The sequence below is a fragment of the Lissotriton vulgaris genome, chromosome 3_1, assembly GCF_964263255.1.
Source record: "Lissotriton vulgaris chromosome 3_1, aLisVul1.2, whole genome shotgun sequence".
NCBI lineage: Eukaryota > Metazoa > Chordata > Amphibia > Caudata > Salamandridae > Lissotriton > Lissotriton vulgaris.
In genome coordinates this window covers 1,933,181,306-1,933,202,318 of record NC_141689.1, presented here as the reverse complement: position 1 = coordinate 1,933,202,318, position 21,013 = coordinate 1,933,181,306, and the positions used below count along the sequence as shown (strand labels likewise).

The following is a 21,013-nucleotide window of genomic DNA, read 5'->3' as shown; positions in this document are numbered from 1 at the left end:
TCACCCGTGTCGATGGTGTCATAGGCTGGCATGGTATGGCTTTCCGTCGAGGAAACAGTGGTGGAGATATCTCCAACTTTGAGTTGGCAGAATGAAAGGAAATGAGGTAAAAACATACCTTTTTGTGTTTCCCACTTCAGTTTCAGTATTGAACCCCATTGTCCAGATCCTTTCCTTGCTGCCTCTACTTGACCACGATGCTAATCAACTCTGTTGTCGTTGGGATCTAAGGTAAGATTCTTTTACGTTTGTCTTAATATAAATTACGTGTCAACCTCATGCATGTATACGTTGCTCTTACATGCAATTTATTTCTAGTGTGTAATACAGTAGTGCTCATTTTACAGCTTTTCAAGGTAAAATAAACACACCTATATTGACATTTAATTTTGGGAGATATTGTGGTGGTTGTGGGTGTTGTGCTTGTGGGGCCTGTGGGTGTACATTCAACAATGTGTGTATGTTGTATGTATGGCATGCTATATGTGAAAAAAGGGTATTACACAATACCTACATTTATTTTTGAAGCACACACAACATATATGTGTAGTGTCACATTAAAAAGTAGTACTTACCAGTCTCCACTCCATAAGGGACTCACTCCATCAGGAATCTACTACTAGGACAAAGCCAGTAGAATGGGGGAATCTAAATAGGCTTGGTGCAAACCTGCCATCCTGACGGTGACAGAGTACAGTTAGCCAGCAGAGGAGTCTGCCACGTTGAAGGAGGTGCGCTGCTTACGCAATGGTAGACAGCCTGTTGATATGGACAGAGGTTCAGCCAGCCCACATCTAAATATAGAGGGTGGGACTCCATCAGCCGCCACCAGAGCGGGATGACGGGCGACCCGTCAAGATCTAAATCAGGCCCTTTGTCAGTTCAATGCATCAGATCCTACTGCACAGCAAATATAATGTTATCAGGTAAGTTACCACAATGTGTAGTCCCTTACTATAATATGATATGAAATGTCTTGAAGGCTGGAATGGAGACAACTCTTATGTTCGATACACCTGGGTTTCTATAGCACACAAAACGAGGTGCACAGAAGATAGAGCCATCTTAGAGCAAGAACTGTGGCAGTTTAGTCTGGCACTTTTATGGCCATGATGAGGGAGAAAGAAATGGGTTTGGGACAAACCAGTAAAATCTTTAAAATACTACAGACCCGAATCACAAAGGTTTTGTTGTGAGTAGGTATGGCTTAGTCTTGTAGTACTCCTGGCTTACTTCAGGAGTACTAAAGGAGTAAGTCACAGATTAATCTTTTTGACTTGGACCCTGCTTGTTTTGGAGAGAAAATGCTCTGCACGGATGAACTGCACTTTGTAATGAAAACATGGGGGAAAAATGTTTTTCTAGATAGTAAGATGTGAAACCACGTCCCAACCAACTAAAAAAGGATGATTACAATAAAATAAAACAGATTACACAGAGAACTGGAGAGATAGCAGAGCCTGCCTAGTCTTACTCCGCTATATTAAGCTCTCACCTGACTCCAACACGCAGGACTCAAGAATGTATTTCACATGCGCCCAAACATCAAGGAAATCATCGACGCATCTGCATGCTCAGTAAGAATATGGCTATCATTTAGAATGTATAGACATGTTGCTACAGAGAATCTGTCCTACTCAAAATTAACCTATCAGAATTAAGTACAATTCATTACCCATGTAATCCAAAACCACATATCTCGTATGGAACAAGATGAATGAACTTGGTAAATATCAACATGCATTCGTTTATTTAAAAAAATGTAATATTTAAATAGATCTTCAATCAAAGCATGCTGATACACAACTTACATAGTCGCCGCAGTACATTTTGCTGCGAGGTCTGTAGTCTTGCTGAGCTCAGAGTGTAGGCCAAGGTGAAGAATGAATTCGTCCCCTGGTCGCCAGTAACCTGTATCGTTACAGGAGCATTACGAATACCAGGCAGAAGTTGGTTCCAATCAGAGTGTGCGGTTCATAAGTGCACTTGTGTAACAAAAACACTTCGTACCATCTGTCACAAGGCAGGTATCCGGCCATTAACCATGAAGGGCGAAAGTATAATTATTTTTTAAATACGAATAGACTGACACGTCATATCACATTGCTGAGTGCCTTGTTTGATCAAGATAGTTAACACAGCTACCAGTTGAATGATACAACGCCTGAAGGAGAAAAGTGTTAATAATTAACAGCTGCACCATTGCTACCTTCTTTCCTTCTTTTCCGGAGAAACTGAGGGCTGCGGGTATGTTGCTGTTACACTAGAATTAACTTAACCATTTACGGTTTTAATGCAGCAATTTCTATCCCCCAGTAACAAATTGCAACACTTGTGAACTACTTAGCAGCTCCTATGATTAAACAAATAAGATTATGTATCTTTCAGAAATGCATACGGCAATAGCTTTTGATAGTTTTAGCTGGCTATTTCGAGGTGTAATCCATCACTGTTAACAGGCTGCATCGTCAGGGCAATTGCTAGGAACAATTTCCTTTCCTATACAGTCAAAGTAAATATTGGATATATGCTTGGCTCTCGATCTATATGCTTTCCCACAAGCCTGTTGGTGCAAAAATGATGGGCTGAAGATTCCCCTAACAATATCTAGCTTTGGGTCCTCCCACTTAACACACAAAAGCAAGGTGATGGACGGATGGTAACAAGTAAAAAGGTCAATATTTTATACGTGTATATCACAAATCATGATTGGAAAATGCTATATTCTACAATATGGGTGTGGGTGAGGTATTTAACTGGGTTCAGTAAAGACCTCTTCTTCCGAATTTCAACTATGCAACGTCAACAAGCCTCACCATACTCGAAAATGAGGCATAACGTAGAATTCGGTGCTGATCTACAGATAATGACCTGGAGAAAATTGCAGGGTGTTCCCAATGCTTATTACGCTTGGTAATTACCCCATGCAGAAAACTCCACAGGAGTCAGAGGTATAGTTCTTGGTCAAACAGGAGTTTGTGCAGGAAATTAAATCCATTTCCACGCTTGAAATCAGGGCGATGCATACTTTCAAAACAGACCGAATGTTATAGTTGCTCGGCAATAGTCGCAAGCGTCCTGTCTTTGGGGCTCCCTCTGGAGGTGATAAACGACAACAGCATGCAGCCCAGACACTGATGAAATGAACATTGACAATCAATCTCGGAGAGCTCCTAACCCTGCACAATTTTGAAAGCTTTCTCAATAACAAAACAAACACAAATAAACTGACTCTACCAAATCATGCCATTTTGAGAGACCCCTGCATCTCTTTCAACCGAATATGATGGGAAAAAAATATGTCTGCCTTTGGTAGTGAAAATTAAATATAAGTAGCTACAGAAATGAATGATTGCAAGTTTAATAAGGCTTTCCCAACTTACACTATTTAAACACCGATCTCCTTTCTGAGGTTCATTTTGAATATATAAATTGTATACTTTATCCTTCATATTGATAATCTACATATCATATACAGAAAAGTTAGGAGTAAGGGTGAGATAAAAACTAAAAATAAGGTTGTAGCTACATCACAGCAGTTGACTGACCACGTATGTAGGGCAGAAAAACGACACCCCATTATGAAAGAAACTGACGAAAAAGAGGCCGCTTTTCAGCTCTAATAAAAGTCTGCTTAGTCAGAACAAAGTCATACGCTCACCTGGCAGATCTGCCTGCTGAGTTGCTGGAGAACCAAGAAAATATAGGATTTCCTACCACGAGTCTGTGCCTTGAACGTGAAAACAAAGGCATGGAAAAACAAAAGCAGGCATTTCTGAGCAAAGTCGGAGGGCGAAGAAAGTACATTATTGATTAAACGTTGGATGTTATCCATTAAAGTCTGATGATACATCTCCTTTTTGCGTTTTTACGTGTTTATCCACCAAGATCTTCGCATCAGTGAGTGTAAAATACTTTTGATATTCCACGGTATTCTTCGATTGTGAGTGATCTGTGCCAGGCATCTAAGTATAATGTCACTCATTCGATTAAAAAAGGAAGCAGCATTTGAAAGGAAATGTGTTACTTCTCATGTGAAAGAAATTAAAAGGCAGATTTACAAGAAACTGACGCATCTGTAGAGATGCTTCAGATTCCCTGTGCCAGCCTGTGATACCCTTGCACCACCATCGATGCCCCGCATTCACAATACGGCACACCATGGCGCAAGGATTGCCAGATGCGTCAGACTCTGTTGGCTCAAAAGTCACGCATTGCTGGAGTCATGTCGCAAGCATGATGCAACTCCAGCAATGCATGTTGAGGCTATGCTTATTGTACTGCATCACTTCTTGCGCCTGTTTCAAGCAGGCGTAAGTTTTTAACTCAGTGACGTCCTATAAGTGGTGCAGTGAAGTCTTGTAGATTTCACTATGTCACTTTTATGAGGCTTTCCTGTGTGGGCACGCCCACCCTGCATACATTATACCTGACGCAGGTATAATGTGGCGCAGGAGTTTAGAAAGTGACGAATCTCCCTAGATGCGTCACATTGTGAATTGGGTGCATTTTTTACGCCCCTGCCTTGCCACAAACCTGACGCAACCGTGGAGCTAAAGTGTTGCACGGGGCTTGTAAATCTGACCCGAAATTGTTTGCAGAATGAATACAATATGGGGCTTATTTAGTAGCCTATTGCGCCGTACGTGCATCACTTTTTTTGATGTACTGATGGCGCTGATTGCAGACCCCTATCTACGAGGCCACACAAAGCCACATTGCAAAGCTTTAAACTGCCACGTAGATATGGAGTAAGACAAAGCAGCGCAAGATGCTGCGTTGCCTTACTCTGCATCAAAGAGGCATTCTATGGGCATTGCCGTGGGTGTACCCAAGCAACACCCATGAATTTTGTCACATTCCCAGACTTACAAGGACTTGTAAACATGGGAATGTGTCACACACCTGCCTTTCCCCAGGGGAGGCGTAACTAGGAGCAATAACTTTATTTCTCCTAATTTTTTCCTCTTTTTATGTGTGCTGCATTCAGCAGCACACATAGAAGGAGGGAAACACCTCCATTGCTTGTTTTGGTGCAGGAAGGTGTCCCTTCCTTTTGACTCAGGGCAGTACAGCAAAGTGACTTACTGTACTTCCTTGCATAAGAAACTTGTAAATGAGGCCCTCTTTCAGGAGGCATGGTTAACCGCTTATGGCTCAGGCGCAATACTATAAACTTGCACTCACCACATCCAAATGAGAGAAGCTGACGCTTGCATTGTGCAGAGAGGAGCATATTTATAAGACCCTTGCACCGCTGGCCCATCACTTTTTGTGGCACTGTAGCAGTGCAAACCTTGAAATCATATCTATGAGGTCATGCAAAGCCACTTTGCTTGTTTCAAATGGCCTCATAGATATGAAGAAAGGCAAGGCAGCACAAATAGTTGCCTTGCCTTACTCTGTGCTCGGGAGGCGTTCCTTAGGCATTGCACAACACCCATGGATTTCAACACTTCCCCTATTTATTTACAAAACCATGTAAACCTGCCGATACGGCTAAACTTTACGCATCCCGAGGTGCGGCATAACGAGGAGAAATAACTTTATTTCTCCTAGTTTATTCCTCTTTCCACTCTCCATTCTGCAGTACATATAGAAAGAGGAAAACGCCTCTCAGGATCGTTTTATGTACAAAGAGGCCCCTTCCTGCAACAAAACAATCCTGCCAACAACACAGTCACCCTTGCAGCATGGTGCAAGGGTGCCTGCATTGGCTCTAGGCTGCCAAAACGGCACCAGTGCAGGGGGAAAGGACAGGAATGCACCATATTGGATAAATACAGTGCATTCCTGCCCTTTCTCTTTGGCGTAGGGCAGCGCAGCAAGTGGACTTGCTGCGCTGCCCTTTTCCAAAACCCCTTCAATGAGGCCAGATTGTCTGCACTCCTTAGAATATTGTTTAACTTGTATCGAGCACATACTAAGCGATGGCACCCCAAGACTGAATACATTTCTCATCATTTTACAGTGTTTGAAGCCAGCGGAGTCCACCTTCAAATGTTACATGTAATTTTCATTCCGTTTCTCACTTTTCATGGTGTCCTTTCATGCAACAGTGTTTTAGCAGCCAGCACCTTAATACTTAGATTCATGATTTCTATCTGCAAAGAATATTTGCTTCGTAGAGAGTTTGATGCAGGACATTTGAGAGTACTGAGATGTATTCTAAAAAATCAAATAGTGTTTAGAAAAAAAAGCAATTGCACTGTTTTGAACATATGACTTTCAGCATTGCTAAAGATTTGCATGGTACTGACAGGTCTTAGCAAGTGATATGTGATTTACTAATGTTGGGAACCACAGAAAATAAATGCTTGTTTGTTATAAATGGAGTCTCTAGTTGGCAGTGATATTCACTCTGTCCAAGTAGGGACCCTTCCTTCTGGACATGTTAATGAAGTTACACACCCAAGATAACCCCTGCTCACACCCTTGGCAGCTTGGCATGAGCAGTCAGGCCAATCTCTGAGCCAATGCGTAAAGTATTTGTACATATTACACACAGTAACACAGAGAAAACAATACAAATGGACACCACACCAGTTTAGAATAATAAACAATCTTTATCTAAACCAAACAAGACCAAAACAGCAACAACATACTAAACTCAAAATATCACTTTTAAAACGTTTAAGCAATTCTGTCCATATAGAACTCTGTGGATGCATTGATTTTAACAAACAAGCATTTGCAATGCAGTAGGTCTCGCATTAGGAACGTTTGAGCTATTGGTATTGTAAATGACAAATGTATTTATGTGTTGGTTTTGAAAATAATGAATAGCTTTGTCATTTACAATTCCAATAGTTTTAACTTATGCATATGTGACACCTACAGCATTTGTAATGCAATATGTGTTGTATTTACTTGACTTAGATGTATTGATATTACAAATAGCAATGGCTTTTATTTTTTTAAATAATTAATACTTAAATAAAAGTTATTGTAATTTATAATGGCAATAGCTTAAACTTTTGTAAATAACTTTTGTGAAGATTATGTTCAGTGTATTTTATTGTGACGAAAATCCAAGAACAGAAGTGAAATATTAACTTTTTTTGTGACATTTGTAATAAAGCTTGAAACATTGAGAGCCCATATTTGAACCAGTTGTTGTTGAATGGTTACACAGATTGATGCTGTGGTGGCGCTGAGTGATGTTGTGGTGGCGTTCAGTGATGCTGTGGTATCTCATAGGGATGTTGTGGTGCCCCAGAGTGATGCTGTGGTGCCCCTGAGTGATGTTGTGAGGCCCCTGTGTGATGTTATGGTTCCCCTGTGTGATGTTGTGGTGCCCCTGTGTGATGTTGTGGTGCCCCTGAGTGATGTTGTGGTGCCCCTGAGTGATGTTGTGGGGCCCCTGAGTGATGTTGTGGGGCCCCTGAGTGATGCTGTGGTGCCGCTGAGTGATGCTGTGGTGATGTGATAGAGTGAGTGCGATAGATAGATAGATAGATAGATAGATAGATAGATAGATAGATAGATAGATAGATAGATAGATAGATAGATAGATAGATAGAGGGAGTGTGATATATAGATAGAGGGAGTGCGATAGAGTGAGGGCGATAGAGTGAGGGCGATAGAGTGAGGGCGATAGATAGAGTGAGGGCGATAGATAGAGGTGTAGAGAGAGATGTAGAGAGAGAGGGGTGTAGAGAGAGAGGGGTATAGAGAGAGAGGGGTGTAGAGAGAGGGGGTGTAGAGAGAGGGGGTGTGGAGAGAGGGGGGTGTAGAGAGAGGGGGTGTAGAGAGAGGGGGGTGTAGAGGGAGGGGGTGTAGAGAGAGGGGGTGTAGAGAGAGGGGAGGGTAGAAAGAGAGGGGGGTGTAGAGAGAGGGGGGTGTAGAGAGAGAGGGGTGTAGAGGGGGGTGTAGAGAGAGAGGGGGTGTAGAGAGGGTGGTGTAGAGAGAGAGAAGTTTTGAGAGAGGGGTGTAGAAAGAGAGGGGGTGTAGAGAGAGAGGTGTATAGAGAGAGAGGGGTGTAGAGAGAGATGGGTGTAGATAGGGGGGTGTAGAGAGAGACGGGTGTAGATAGAGAGAGGGGTGTAGAGAGAGGGGAGTGTATCTAGAGAGAGGGGTGTAGAGAGAGTGGTGTAGAGAGAGTTATGTAGAGAGTGAGGGGGTGTAGAGAGAGTGGGCTAGAGAGCGAGGGGGGTGTAGAGAGAGGGGTGTAGAGAGAGGGGTGTAGAGAGAGAGGGGTGTAGAGAGAGAGGGGTGTAGAGAGAGAGGGGTGTGGAGAGAGAGGGGAATGGAGAGAGGGGGATGTGGAGAGAGGGGGTGTAGAGAGAGAGGGGTATAGAGAAGGGGGTGTAGAGAGAGAGAGGTGTAGAGAAAGGGGTGTAGAGAGAGAGGGGTGTAGAGAGAGAGGGGTGTAGAGAGAGGGGGTGTAGAGTGGGGGTGTAGAGAGAGAGGGTTGTAGAGAGAGAGGGGTGTGGATAGAGAGGGGTGGAGAGAGAGGGGTGTAGAGAGAGAGGGGTGTAGAGAGAGAGGGGTGTAGAGAGAGAGGGGTGTTGAAAGAGAAGGGTGTGGAGAGAAAGGGGTGTGGAGAGAGTGGGGTGTAGAGAGCGAGGGGGTGTAGAGAGCAAGGGGGGTATTGAGAGAGAGGGGTGTAGAGAGAGGGGTGTAGAGAGTGAGGGGGTGTAGAGAGAGAAGAGTGTAGAGAGGGGGGTGTAGAGAGAGAGGGGTGTAGAGAGGGGAGTGTAGAGAGAGGGGGTGTAGAGAGAGAGGGGTGTAGAAAGAGAGGGGGTGTAGAGAGACTGGAGTAGAGAGAGTTAAGGAGGTTCTTTATCTCAATCAATCAATCAATCAATCATATCACTTGTATAGCGCGCTACTCACCCGGAAGGGTCTCAAGGCGCTCAAGGTCTAAGATGACCTATTCATTACACGTCCTTAATTTACCAAGAAAATGCGAGAATATGTCTTCACATTACCATACATTGGAAACGTCTTAAAGTATGTGCTTGCAACAAAGTGTAAACAGATCAGTGGCCTGTTTGCTCATACTACAGATTTTAAGTTTATTCCGGATCAAAAGCAGCTGGGGTGTTGTGTGTACTTATAGGAATAGGAAATGTGTTAATTCCTTAACAGGTGTTGACGCAATTCATGTCAGAATTGTGGAATAATTAGCCAGAAAAATAACCCTATGTCAATACAGAAGGTTTGGGAAATAAGTGCTTGAGTGTATACCTTATCAACGATCACTCTTGGTATGCAAAGTCAGATTCAGTACCATCATCTTCCAAAAAAAAGCTCTTTACCATTATCAAAACAGCTATTAGTGTTTAGGAGCATTTTTACTCAGAAAGAAAATCAAAAATACTGTCTCATGGACCAATAGTTTAGAAAATCCCTTCCGTAGATCGTCTTGGGGAGATCACTGATCGAGTTTGCTAAAGTTAACACTAAAGTGAGCGAAATCCCCCAAGGAAGGATCACAACTTCACCTAGAGGGCTTGGGGAAACAAATAATATGCAAAGTTTAATTTTTAAAGATTTGAAAATATATAAAAAGGTTCCTTTGTGAGAGATTTGTAGTGGTGCCTAATGATCCACCGACTTGTGAATGTTTATACATGCTAAATATTTATAGATCGTGACATTCTATGCTTGTGTCTGCAGGCACGTCGGTGTATTCTTGAATGTGTGTGTGTAAGAAGCTTATGTAAATGCAGTATGTATGCACACATTAACATATACATTATATAGCTATAGATCAATGCACCTGAATACACAAAAACCTGTATGTATGTACATATAAATATTGTCTTGACCTATACGTGGAGGAGATGACGAGTTCTGTGTTCCCAAGACAGAGTATTCAGTGTAAAATCGCCATGGGCACTTCCTGATTTTTTGTGAAAAGTAAGGATAAAAAGAATGAACAAAGCAAATTGGCCGCATGGGGATCAGAGGCTCGGAGAGAGACGGGCTGAGGCAGAGAGGGAACGAAATAAAGAAGTACATCGGGACACAGAGGGAGCAATAGGTATATTCTGCTGTGAAACAGAGCCAGAAGTAGGAAGGATAGACAGACAGCGGATGGATGGATTTAGGTAGCGAGCGACTGGGAAAGAGGAGATAAAATATGCAGAAAGGATAAAGAGGCACGAGAAAGATAGCATGTCCATTACAGTGGTGGGAAAGACATTGAGACAGAGGGATGGGGGAGGAAGTGTGACTAAAAGGCAGAGGGCGAGTGACTGAGACATGAAGGAAGCAGATGAGAAGAGATAGAGAGAAGGGAAAGCAATCTAGCTAGAAGCATGGAACAGGGCACGAAAGGCCTAGAGATGCGGCGAGAAAGAGAACATACAGAAAGAGTTTGGTTGGAAAAAGGAAAGCATTGAAAAGGAAAGACTGAGGGAGAGGGAGGGAAAGATAGAATGAAACAGAGCTTGTGTTTTTAAATAGTAAAAGTGGCTCACTGAGGAAACAAACAAGTCTTCCCGGCTCGATGCTGTTTGGGAGGTGGGAGGGGAAGTAAGAGAGGGGGGAGTGATAGGGATGAAAGCGCTAGCGGCAAATGGTGACCTGCAGAGCGCGTGAAAAACAATCACTTCAGAGCAGCGCATTGCTTTGAAGTCTCATGGCAGGGGGCGGGGGAGCAGCTTGGGAGGCATTCTATTGAAGTCTGGTGCTGCGAGCTCATGGGTTTGACATGGACGCGCTTCTCACACGAGTGCATCACATGAACTGCAGGGAATCCGCTTGGTCAAGAGTTTGTTTCCCCTACTATATGTTCGAACTATTAATCCCTGCAGGATATAATAGCTCGACCTAAAAAGTACCTTTGATCTGTCAAAATACAAGTCGCAAACAGCGACAACGGAGGAAAGCATCAGAAAACACAGTGATGCGTCGGTTCTTGAGTCCCAGGGGAATGGAGGCATTAGTTCTGCTGCACGCAGCAGAAGTGTTGCGTTGATTCCTAATGTGAGAAGAAGCAATGGGCCGAATTCCAGAGGGGACTCTTTTCAGTGGGGCAATGTGTTGGAAGTTAGGAGCACAGGTACACTGCGGGAGGAAATCCAGGTGGTGCGGGTTGATGTGGTGATGAAATAGGCGCTGCGTAGAATTCCAATGCTGCAGACAGGTGATGCGTTTATTCCTTCTGCAGCACAGCAGGGCCTGCCGCAAAGTGGAAGCGGGGGTTTCGGACATCGGTTCTCTGGACTTCGACTGTGGCAGTTCTTCATGCTGCAAACAGGCGCTGCGTTGATTTTTCAGCCGCAGCGTTGCGTTGGTTTTTCAAATGCACAGCAACCTTGTGGTGAAAAAAACAGCACTGGAAAGGCGATGCATGGATTTTCAAGTCTTGAAGCAGCAGAACCACCTTCAAGTGCCCAGATCAGGAACTAGCACCACTTGGCAGGTCAGGACACCCAGCAGTGGAGTTCAGAGGTGCTGCAGATGAAGTTTTTGTTGGCTCTCACAAGTCCAGTTCTTTCACTGCCTACAAACAGAAGCAGCAACTGCAGGCCATCCCAGCAAAGCAACTCACAGCAAAGGGGCAGTAGTCCTCCTGACAGCTCTTCAGCTCTTCTTCTTGACAGATTCCTCAGTCCAGAAGTGTTCTCCGAATTTGGGGTCTCAGGTCCAATTCTTATACCCTTTTTGGATTTTGAAGTAGGCATACTTCAAAGGAACATCTTTGTTGTCCACAAGATCCTCATGAGAAAAGTCCAGCCCAAACTGCCAATGGAGGTCCTGCCTTGGCAGTTCGGACTGGGCTGTTCCCATGAGGATCAGGGTCAAGACAGATTTACATATGGCTGGGTCCAAACTGGGGTGGCATAGTGATCTTTTAACAGGGAGTGAATGTTTGATTATTTCAGCATTCTGTCCATTATTTGTTTCCGCAGCCCTTTGCACCCTAACTGGGTTGGGTATGCCCAGAAGGGGGTCCCTTGCTCGCAGTGCCATTGGATTGAAGATAGCCTGGCTGATATGGGGTGTTACCACTAAACCGGTCCTAGGATGCTTGTTTCCAGTCCAGAGAGGACATGGCTTGGCTGTTCGGGCTGTACTGTTCCTATGAGGAACAGGGTGAAGACTGATTTGCATAAGGCTGGGTCCAAATTGGGGTGGTGAAGTGACCAATATAAGAACGGATTTAACCCAAATCATTTGACTCGGGTGAATGTTTGATCATTCAGCATTCTGTTCATCATTTATTGCCGCAGCACTTTCTAAAAGTGGCATTTTTCAAGGCACAAGACCAAAGTCACTAAAAGAAATATTTTTAAATCCTAAATTCAGGGAGTCCAAATCTCTATTTTTTTCCCAAATGAAAGATACGCTTGTAAGATGCTACAAGGAAGCTCCAATGATAACCTAAGGGAGAGATAGTCCTTCCATAGTGAAAAACAAAATTGGCAGTATTTCACTATCAGGACATGTAAAACACAGTAGTACGCATCCTACCTTTCACAAACATACACTGCATCACGCCCATGGAGCTAAATTGAACCTACCTTAGAGGTGCCTTGCATGTAGAAAATGGGAAGGTTTCGGCCTGGCAAGTGGGTGCACTTGCCAGGTCGACATGGCAGTCTAAAACTGCACTCACCGACACTGTAGTGGCAGGCCTGAGACATGTTTGCACAGCTACTCATGTGGGTGGCATAACCAGTGCTGCATGCCCACTAGTAGCAGTGCACTTTACTAGGAACTTACCAGTAAATCAAATATGACAATCATGTATAACCATTCATAATCACAATCCAAACGGGGAGCGCTTACACTTTACCACTGATCAGTAGTGGTAAAGTGCCCAGAATACACTAGCTAGCAAAAACAAAATACAGTCAAAAATACAGATGGAAGGGGCAAAAAGACAGGAGAAACCACACAAAGGATTCCAGGTCTAACACTTTTCATTACTCTTGTAGTGGCCCAAAGAGCCAAGTAGAAACTAAGCTTATCTTCAACAGAGAGCACATACTTACGAAGCTAAAGGTAGTTATTTTACTAATTAGAAGTGTTGATGCACATACAAAAAGATGCTCAATCAGATGTTATGCTTTAGTTTCAGTAATAGGTAGTTTCACATCTTAACACCAAGACATACAGCTAACGTATATCCTTTCTCTGCTACTCTTACATGTAGGACTTTATGGCATGTTACCCAGTCCTTAATTTGTAAAATATGAAGTCCAGGTGCTCACATTTTATAAGGAGGATACACCCATTTCTCCTGACTTCACCCACTTACTCCACTGGCTCCACTTACTTACTTTAAAGGCTCCGCCTACATCCTCAACTGGCACTGCCGAAAGCCCAATGTAAAACCCGATCTGAATTTCAGCAAGGGAGACTTCCTCAAGTAAAGGTTTGATAGGAAATTTCTCCCACCCCTGAAAAAAGTATGAAAAAATTGAAAGCAAAAGATCATTTAAAGCACAATTTTGGAATAAATTGGCTAAAATAAATAATGCATCTTCTGCAACATAACATAGTAGTTAGGGTTGACTTTACTAATAAAAATGTATTTCTACCCAAACAAACCCTTTCTAGTAAAATTAGGATAGTCAAAAACTGGGAAAAACATAACTTTCTAACCTGTGCCATGCTGTTTGCATCTAGTGCTTTGATGGCAGTACATAGCTCACTGTGCTAGATAATGATTGTAATTTAGGAATTGCAGAGTAACAAAAGGGACTCTGTCAAGAAAAGCAGCATCCCACATTGCACATGAAATACTGTTCTGTAACCAGAATAATACACGTTCTTTGCAGCAGGCATATTAACCCACTGTGCTACCTTGGATGAGTGAAAACTGCCACTAGACAAAACCATGATCTCTCTCCAGCAGGTACATACATCACCAGAGTTATCTTGGCACATTTGTTGTTGGCTGAAAACTGTTGGATATGCAAGAAACTGCAGTGCTTTTAAAACTGCTGCACTGCTACAAAAGCTGCCCCTACCCTTCCAACCTCCATGTCCGGCCTGCCCGGCCTTGATGTATATCACATATTAAGGACAGGAGGAAGTCTGTATTTAAGGCAGGTGGCACAGTCCTTGCATTAAGAATAAGTAGCTAACTGTGTAGCAAAGACTAGTCTGTCACCATTCGATGTTAAGGAAAAGCAGCAAAATGTGTGCAGTAAGGACAGCTGGTACCATCTCTGCATTTGAGGAAGGTGGGTGGCCACTGTTAAGGGCAGGTGGCACATGCCCCTTTCCTACGGCTCCTCTTATAACCCTCGCTGTCACAAGGTGTCTCACAAGCCATCGTCTTTTGTAACCACAAGGTCCTCGGCCCCCTTGCCCGGCCACAGATCCGAACTTCTCTAATAGCGTGCAGCCCCAGAGCCCCTATTACTTTGATTAGCATCTTTACAGCCGGCTTCTATGTCCACCATACCGACTGTAGCTGAGGCCTATTAAATGTTAAATGTTTTCAGGCACTTTGGAAACGTAATTTGAGTGGTGCATAGTCAATTCAATTGACACTGTTATTCAGATGTTGTTTACTTATCTCGTGTATCTCACAAAAATCTGCCAACATATCATGACATATTAATCACATTAGAAACTGAATCAATGTGAAAACCACCATGCAGAGTAATGACCTCAAACTGCTCTCAATTGTGGGACTTCCACCACTGCATGTAGCATCGCTACTCTTGAATAAAAACAAGCGCTACAATGAAATGAGAGGATGCACTTTTTCCGGCCACGTACCTGAACCATTAAACAAGACATAGCATATGTTACAAAACGAAAGTGAAAAAATGACTTAGTGCCTTTTTTAGGTTTTAGTTATAGATCTTCTTCTTGCTTTGTCGAATGACTAGCACTGTAGCTACGTATAATGCTGGGGCAGGCGAAAAGTGGGGCCCCTGATCTCCATTAGTTTTAGAAATCGGGTTTCTCGTTGGATAGGGTATTCACCTAAGCCAAGCAGAACCCACCACTCTAGTCAGGGTAAGTGAGTCACACACACAAAATAACCCCTGCTCACCCCCTTGGTAGCTTGGTAGAGCAGTCAGGCTTATCCCAGAGGCAATGTGTAAAGCGATTGCGCAACACACACACACCAGTGACGCACTAGGCACACCACAAAAAGAGACTCCACCCAAGGTTATATAAAAATATCCTTTGTAATGCACATAAAACACTTTAGACCCTAATCACCTAAATCACTGTGCCACTAGGCACTTGTCATAACAATGCATATAATACACATAGGCCCCAAAATCACTTTACCAATTAGGTAATTGTCATAATAGCACAGGTAGTGCAATCAAGTAATCACTTATAAGTTGCACATGTCCTAAACACCCCAGGAGAGACACCATTTCTGTGCATATCTCTGGAAACAATAATCACCACTAGCATCACCACTACTGCAGAGGCCTGAGCATGTAAACTACTAAAACAATATGCGTTATCACATCGGGAAATAACAGGAAGTAGTTACACAATGCATGCCAAATACCCCAAATTCCTAGAGCACAGTGCTTCTGTGCTCCTATTAGAATACATATTGACACTGACATTCAAAAAACATCTGATACTTTGAAAATTGCATGTTAGGAAATCAGAGAGACAACACAATAGCAAAAGCTGAGATTCGAGCATCCAGGACGTTGAAGTATTGTGGCAGTTAGTTTTATGTAACTTACCAGACTCCACTCCCCTAGGTACACCTGTCAAGTACCCACAATGCAGGATGGCCAATACCTTCTCCTCCTAGGGGCTGATTCTGATGCGAGTTGGAAAGCATTCCCACCCAGGGCCTGATTCTGATGCAGTTAGGAAAGGCCTCCTAATGGCATTTGCTCCTTCCAAATAGGATCGGGAGCGACCCAGTGCCCAATTATGATGGGGTTAGGAACATGTGCTCCCATTGAAGTCAATAGGAGTCCAACCAAATCGTATCTGGAAGCATCCGGATGCATCATACTTGGTCGGTCGGACTCTCCTGATTCGAGTGGGTCGGAAACCATTTCCAACCAGATTTGGTCAGGAAGCATTTCCAACCCGCATCAGAATCAGCCCCCTATAGTAAGAGATGTTATGGGCATTGGAAGGACCACCGCTAGGCCTCTGGGCCGCCAGGTGTTGCTTGGAGGCCAGGGAATGTAACTTCCCTCTTCCTTATTTTCTGCTTTGTGTGCAGGTTGGTACCTACAGCATTCACTCCGTTGACTATCCTGTCCCACATTTCCCTTTTCCTACTAAGATTTGTATGCTGGGCTTGTGTTCCAGAGAGAAACGCAATGGAGAGGAAGCTGCAATGGAGAGGAAAAGGATCATGGTCTGAGTTGTGTTGTGTTTTATAGTGTATTTGCAGGTGTGTCCACTTGGCCAAAAGATATCAGTTGTGCTGTTCTTTTATCCATCCAATGGGCACTGTTCTGGTGCTTTGATGAGAGTGTACAGCGAAAGCCTGCCACCGTCAAGGAACCACCATCAGGGGACCAGCACAATTGTGTTTCAGTAATTGGCTCTGCAGGAAGCTGCTGTCCTGATGGTGACAGAGTACACACGCTAACATTGCAGTCTGCCGCGGCACAGGCGGGAACCACACTGTCAATGGCGGTCGGCAATTCAGGCTGAGTGCATGGTAATACAGCTGGTGGAAGACTGTTGATGCAGGCGTCTTCTTGGTCCGCTGCATCGACGGTACAGCGGTGAGACTGATAAACTCTTAATCGGGTCCTTAATCAGCTTTCCCCTTATCTTCTATGGAAACAGCTAGGCTCACTACAGTAAAAATAGTTTTGGGTGATGTATTCGCTTTAGGTACATTCTTGCATAACGTTAAGTATGTACCACTTCTATCCCTATACACCCTACCATATTGGCAATTATTTAATTTTAGGTGTGAAGGTTTAGTGCTTAGATGCAGATTTATAGCCCTGTAAAATAGTTTATCTTTACAGGTGTGTCTACAAACATGAGAGCTTGCAAGCTGCAGTGGGCCATGCCTCAGTAGAGGCTTGCATCATATTTTCAGGGTCACAAATGGATGGCACAATATAGTGCTTCAGTCCACATGTGAAATTTAATTTTACATGCCTTATGAGTCATTTTTATATCATATGCAATGATCTTATAGTAAAATAAAATATGCCAAATGGGGTTTTAAGCCAATTTCAATGTTGTTTTAGGGCTAAGAGCACATATACTGGACACTGGATAGCAGTGCCCCAGTGTTAGAGGTCATAATTATCAGCAGTTGAGTCCCCCCACCCCCAAAAAAAGAAAAACGGGGATCACTATCCAAGAAAGGGTCCCTTTGCAACATGAGCTTCACATGGCGATGCAGAAGATTGGTAGCTATGCATGTACCATCTTCTTTTTCCCATGGTGTTCTCCTAGGTACATTGACTCAAATTGATAATCCTTATTATCTTCCTTCTGAGAAGCCATGCAAATCTCTGAGTTCAGCATTGGTGGACTCAAACCAGTACGGTTTTATCCCTAGCCGGGACACCACATTGCATGTCAATACGGCAATTACGGCCTTGGTCTAGTCTGTATGATCTGTCTGGGTGCTGAGAAGATCTTTGATAGGGGCTCCTGCCCCTTTCTTTGGAGGGTCATTGAGTCTGCTGGCTTAGGCTCAGACTTTATCTCGAGAGTCAGGCACCTCTACCTGCCCTATTACTTCCACCGACCCAAACAAAGCTGTGAAACAATATACAGCTTGGATAGGCAATGCGATGGATACACTAGTACCATCCAAAACTATTTTGAGAAATAGGATGGCATCCTCCGCACCATGGTTCACAGAAGATCTTAGAAAACAAAAGCAAATCTGTAGGAACCATGAAAGACATTGGCGTAAGGCCTATGAACCGAACAGTAAATCTCTATATAAGGAGACTTTGGTCAGATACAAAAAGATGATCACAGAAGCAAAAAGAAAGTTCTTTGGCGAACAAATTGAAAACGCAAAAAATTCTCGCAAACAACTGTATGACGGAGTGAAGTTACTGGCAGGGAAACCCCCAGATTTGATTCCCTCTCCCTCTCAGGCCCTTTGCGACGCCCTGGCCAATTTCTTTTTTGCAAAAGTAAATGACATCTATTCCTAGTTCTCAGCTAAGGACAAGGCGGCAATTCCTTTACTGGGTACCAAACTCCTTGACTGTTCACTAACTCAATTTAAAGAAATTGAGGAGGAGCAAATAATGGATATTATGAAACGCATAAAAACAGGGTCAGCTTGAGACCCTTGCCCTTCCAAAGTCCTTTTTCCCGTGATAGATTCCATAACGGAAGTTATTACACAAGTATGCAACGCTATGTTTAAATCAGGGATCTATCCGGACATGTTGAAGAACACCCTGTTAAAACCACTTCTAAAAAAAACCTGGCTTAGACAAAGACGTGCTCAAGAACTACAGACCAATTGCGAGCCTCCCGTTCTTAGCTAAAGTGGTTGAGAAGGCTATGAACGGTCAGTTGTCCGAATACATTGAGAAACACAACTTGCTAGATGACACACAGTTTAGGTTCAGCAAACTTCACGGCACGGAAACTGCCCTAATCAAAGCCGCTGATGATATTAGAGTCATCAGAGACCAGGGAGGGACAGCAGTGCCTATATTGCTGGACTTATCTGCGGCGTTCGACACGGTCGATCATTCCACTCTGATCGACCGTGTCGGAAACATGGGCATCCAGTCAAGAGCAAAGGACTTGCTTGCTTCCTTTTTTTGTTTTGTAAAAGATGTTTTTATTGACAGTTTGAAAATATAAAAACCATAGAAAGCGACAATCCCGCTTAACTTCCCTCGCAGGGGGGCACGGTATCGGGCATACAGACTCAGTGAGCTCGGTTGATTAGTATACTCTGGCCAAAGGCCCGCAAGCTACGCATCGAGCATAAGAGCATAGTGCAGATCAGACTCAAGGGCCCAAGGCCCGCAGCGGACTTCAGTCAGGGCGGTGTACCGCTAGCTCGCCGAGTAGATATCCTGGAGTCATAGTCTGCATCCCCTACCCTTCCGCCAATGTACTATGCGGTCGTCGCCAAAACTCCCCCCTCAACACCCCTGCCCACCCCACACCCTTTCCCACCCCACTCCCCAGTGATGGTAACACACATTCATTCGCAGAATCAAACAGTCAGAGCAACTCAGGTCTGGAAGTTCCTGTAGGCCTGATGTGGGATCTAATCTTGCCGTCGCCGTCGGACCCCCCACTCTCTGCCAAGATGATAATCGCCGCCGCCGTCGCGACCGGGGGCACCCATCTCTCGAGGAGGGAGCAGCGTCTTCCAGGCCAAGGAGTTCCTTGGCAGCTTGTAAAGACCTGATCTGGACCAGTCGGTTCTGCCACCTGAAGATGAGTCTGAATGGGTGACCCCAGGAGTAAGACACATTCTGCTCCCGGAGGAAGGTTGTCACTGGTTGAAAGTCACGCCGCTTCTGGAGCGTAGAGGCCGCCAGATCCTGGAGTAGCTGGGGTCGATGGTGCCGAAATTATAGAGTGGCGATCCCTCTAGCCTTCCGCAATATTCTTACCTTGAGTTGGAAATCATGGACACACACCAGGATGTCCGGTGGCGGAGCCCCAGCCCCTCTCGGCAGGCCCACTCTGTGGACCCTGTCCATGCGGATTTCTTGTAGGTCATCCTCACCCAGGATTTGTAGGAAAAGGGCCTCCACGTAGCCCCGCAGGTCCCCGGCCTCTCCCCCGCACGGCACCGCCCAGATGCGGATGTTATTCCGGCTGGAGCGATTCTCCAAGTCCTCAGCGTGAGATTGGAGATCTAGGTTCTGCTCCGTGAGCCTGAGTACATCCTGCTGCAGCTGATGCACATTGCCAGCTAGGCCCAGGTCATGCTCTTCGAGCGTCCCCACCCTCTCACCAATGCCATCCACGTCTCTCCGAACCTCGCGGAGATCCGAGGCAAGCTGGGTGCGTAGCTCCGAAATATCCTCTTTTATTGCCGCAAACAGTTACATCATAAAGGCCTTGGTAGCCGGGGCATCGCCTTCTTTTTGCTTGGGTGAATTGCTGGGACCCGGTGGGGTCGACGATGAGTTCCCCCCTGGTTGGCCATCTGTGGCCGGCTTATCCTTCTCCTTGCGGAACCTGCCTGCCATTCTGCAGTCTCCGACAGGTCACTCCAGATAAGACTCCTCCCGCACCTCTCTACGCGACCCTTTCAGGTGAGGGGCTCTGGGCAGATTATCCTGCCGATCTCTGTGTCGGGAAGCCAAGTCACAGGGCTGTAGCAGTCATAGGCGGTTGGAGGGGGCCAAGCGGAGGCAGATCCTTATGGCGTCATGAGCTCCCTTTCCCAAATCACTCTGCGAGCCCCACAGGTCCCAGGGAGGGGGGGGAGGAGAGGAGCCCCGGCCAGAGTCCACGCGTCAAAGCTGTAGGCCACGAATGCAGGCCCCGTCCCACCAACGTCCCGCTCTACTTCGTCAGCTCAACCCCTGACCAGGTCATGGGGGAGCCTACCTCAAGGGCCCCAGGCCGCTCCTGGCTCGTGCTGCGCTCGTGGTCCGCCCCAGACTTGTCGACGCTCTCGGTGGGGAATGCTGGGTGCAGGCGTGAGTGTACCTCCACCATCCGTTGCTGCGCCGGAGTTCCCTGCGGGGCAGACCCCGCGTCGACTAGGCCTCAAATCCCTGGCCTTGGTTGAATTGGGCCGCCGGTCCCGCTTTTTGCTGCCAGCAGTGCCGCCCAGGTCGTCCCGGCCGTGGGGGTCTCGGCAGCAGCGTTACGCCACCTCCGCTCTTTGTTCCCGGGCAGCAAGTCCTCCAGTGCTCCACTGGGCGGGGCCCGCAACGACCAGGCCGCAAATCCCCGGCCTCGGGTGATTCAGGTTTCCGGGACCCACCTCTCATCGCTGGTCGTGCGGCCCGGATCGTCCCGGCCCAAGAGCCCTGGAATCAGCGCTATTTCACTGCTATGGGGCAGCGAGTCCTCCAGTGCCCCACGGGGCAAGGTTTGCGGGTCCCGGCGGCAGCACCTCCGGTGCCTCTCCATCCTGCCCGCCCCAGGGTCTCCGCGCTCAGAGGCCCGCAGC

The 21,013-nt window shown here is 45.4% G+C and overlaps 1 protein-coding gene across 2 annotated transcripts in view; it reads right to left on the bottom strand.

The window, feature by feature from the left end:
- The window catches only part of ANXA10 (annexin A10), a 479,763-nt gene extending 477,638 nt beyond the window's left edge, over window positions 1–2,125 (bottom strand). Inside the window, exon 1 of one of the 2 annotated variants that reach the window (XM_086962400.1) lies at window positions 1,812–2,125. In XM_086962400.1, the coding sequence (XP_086818526.1) occupies window positions 1,812–1,829 (18 nt within the window). In that variant the 5' untranslated portion in view covers window positions 1,830–2,125. The remainder of the gene's footprint in view (window positions 1–1,811) is intronic. The other variant, XM_086962401.1, reaches the window with a different exon arrangement.
- Window positions 2,126–21,013: the final 18,888 nt, after the last annotated feature.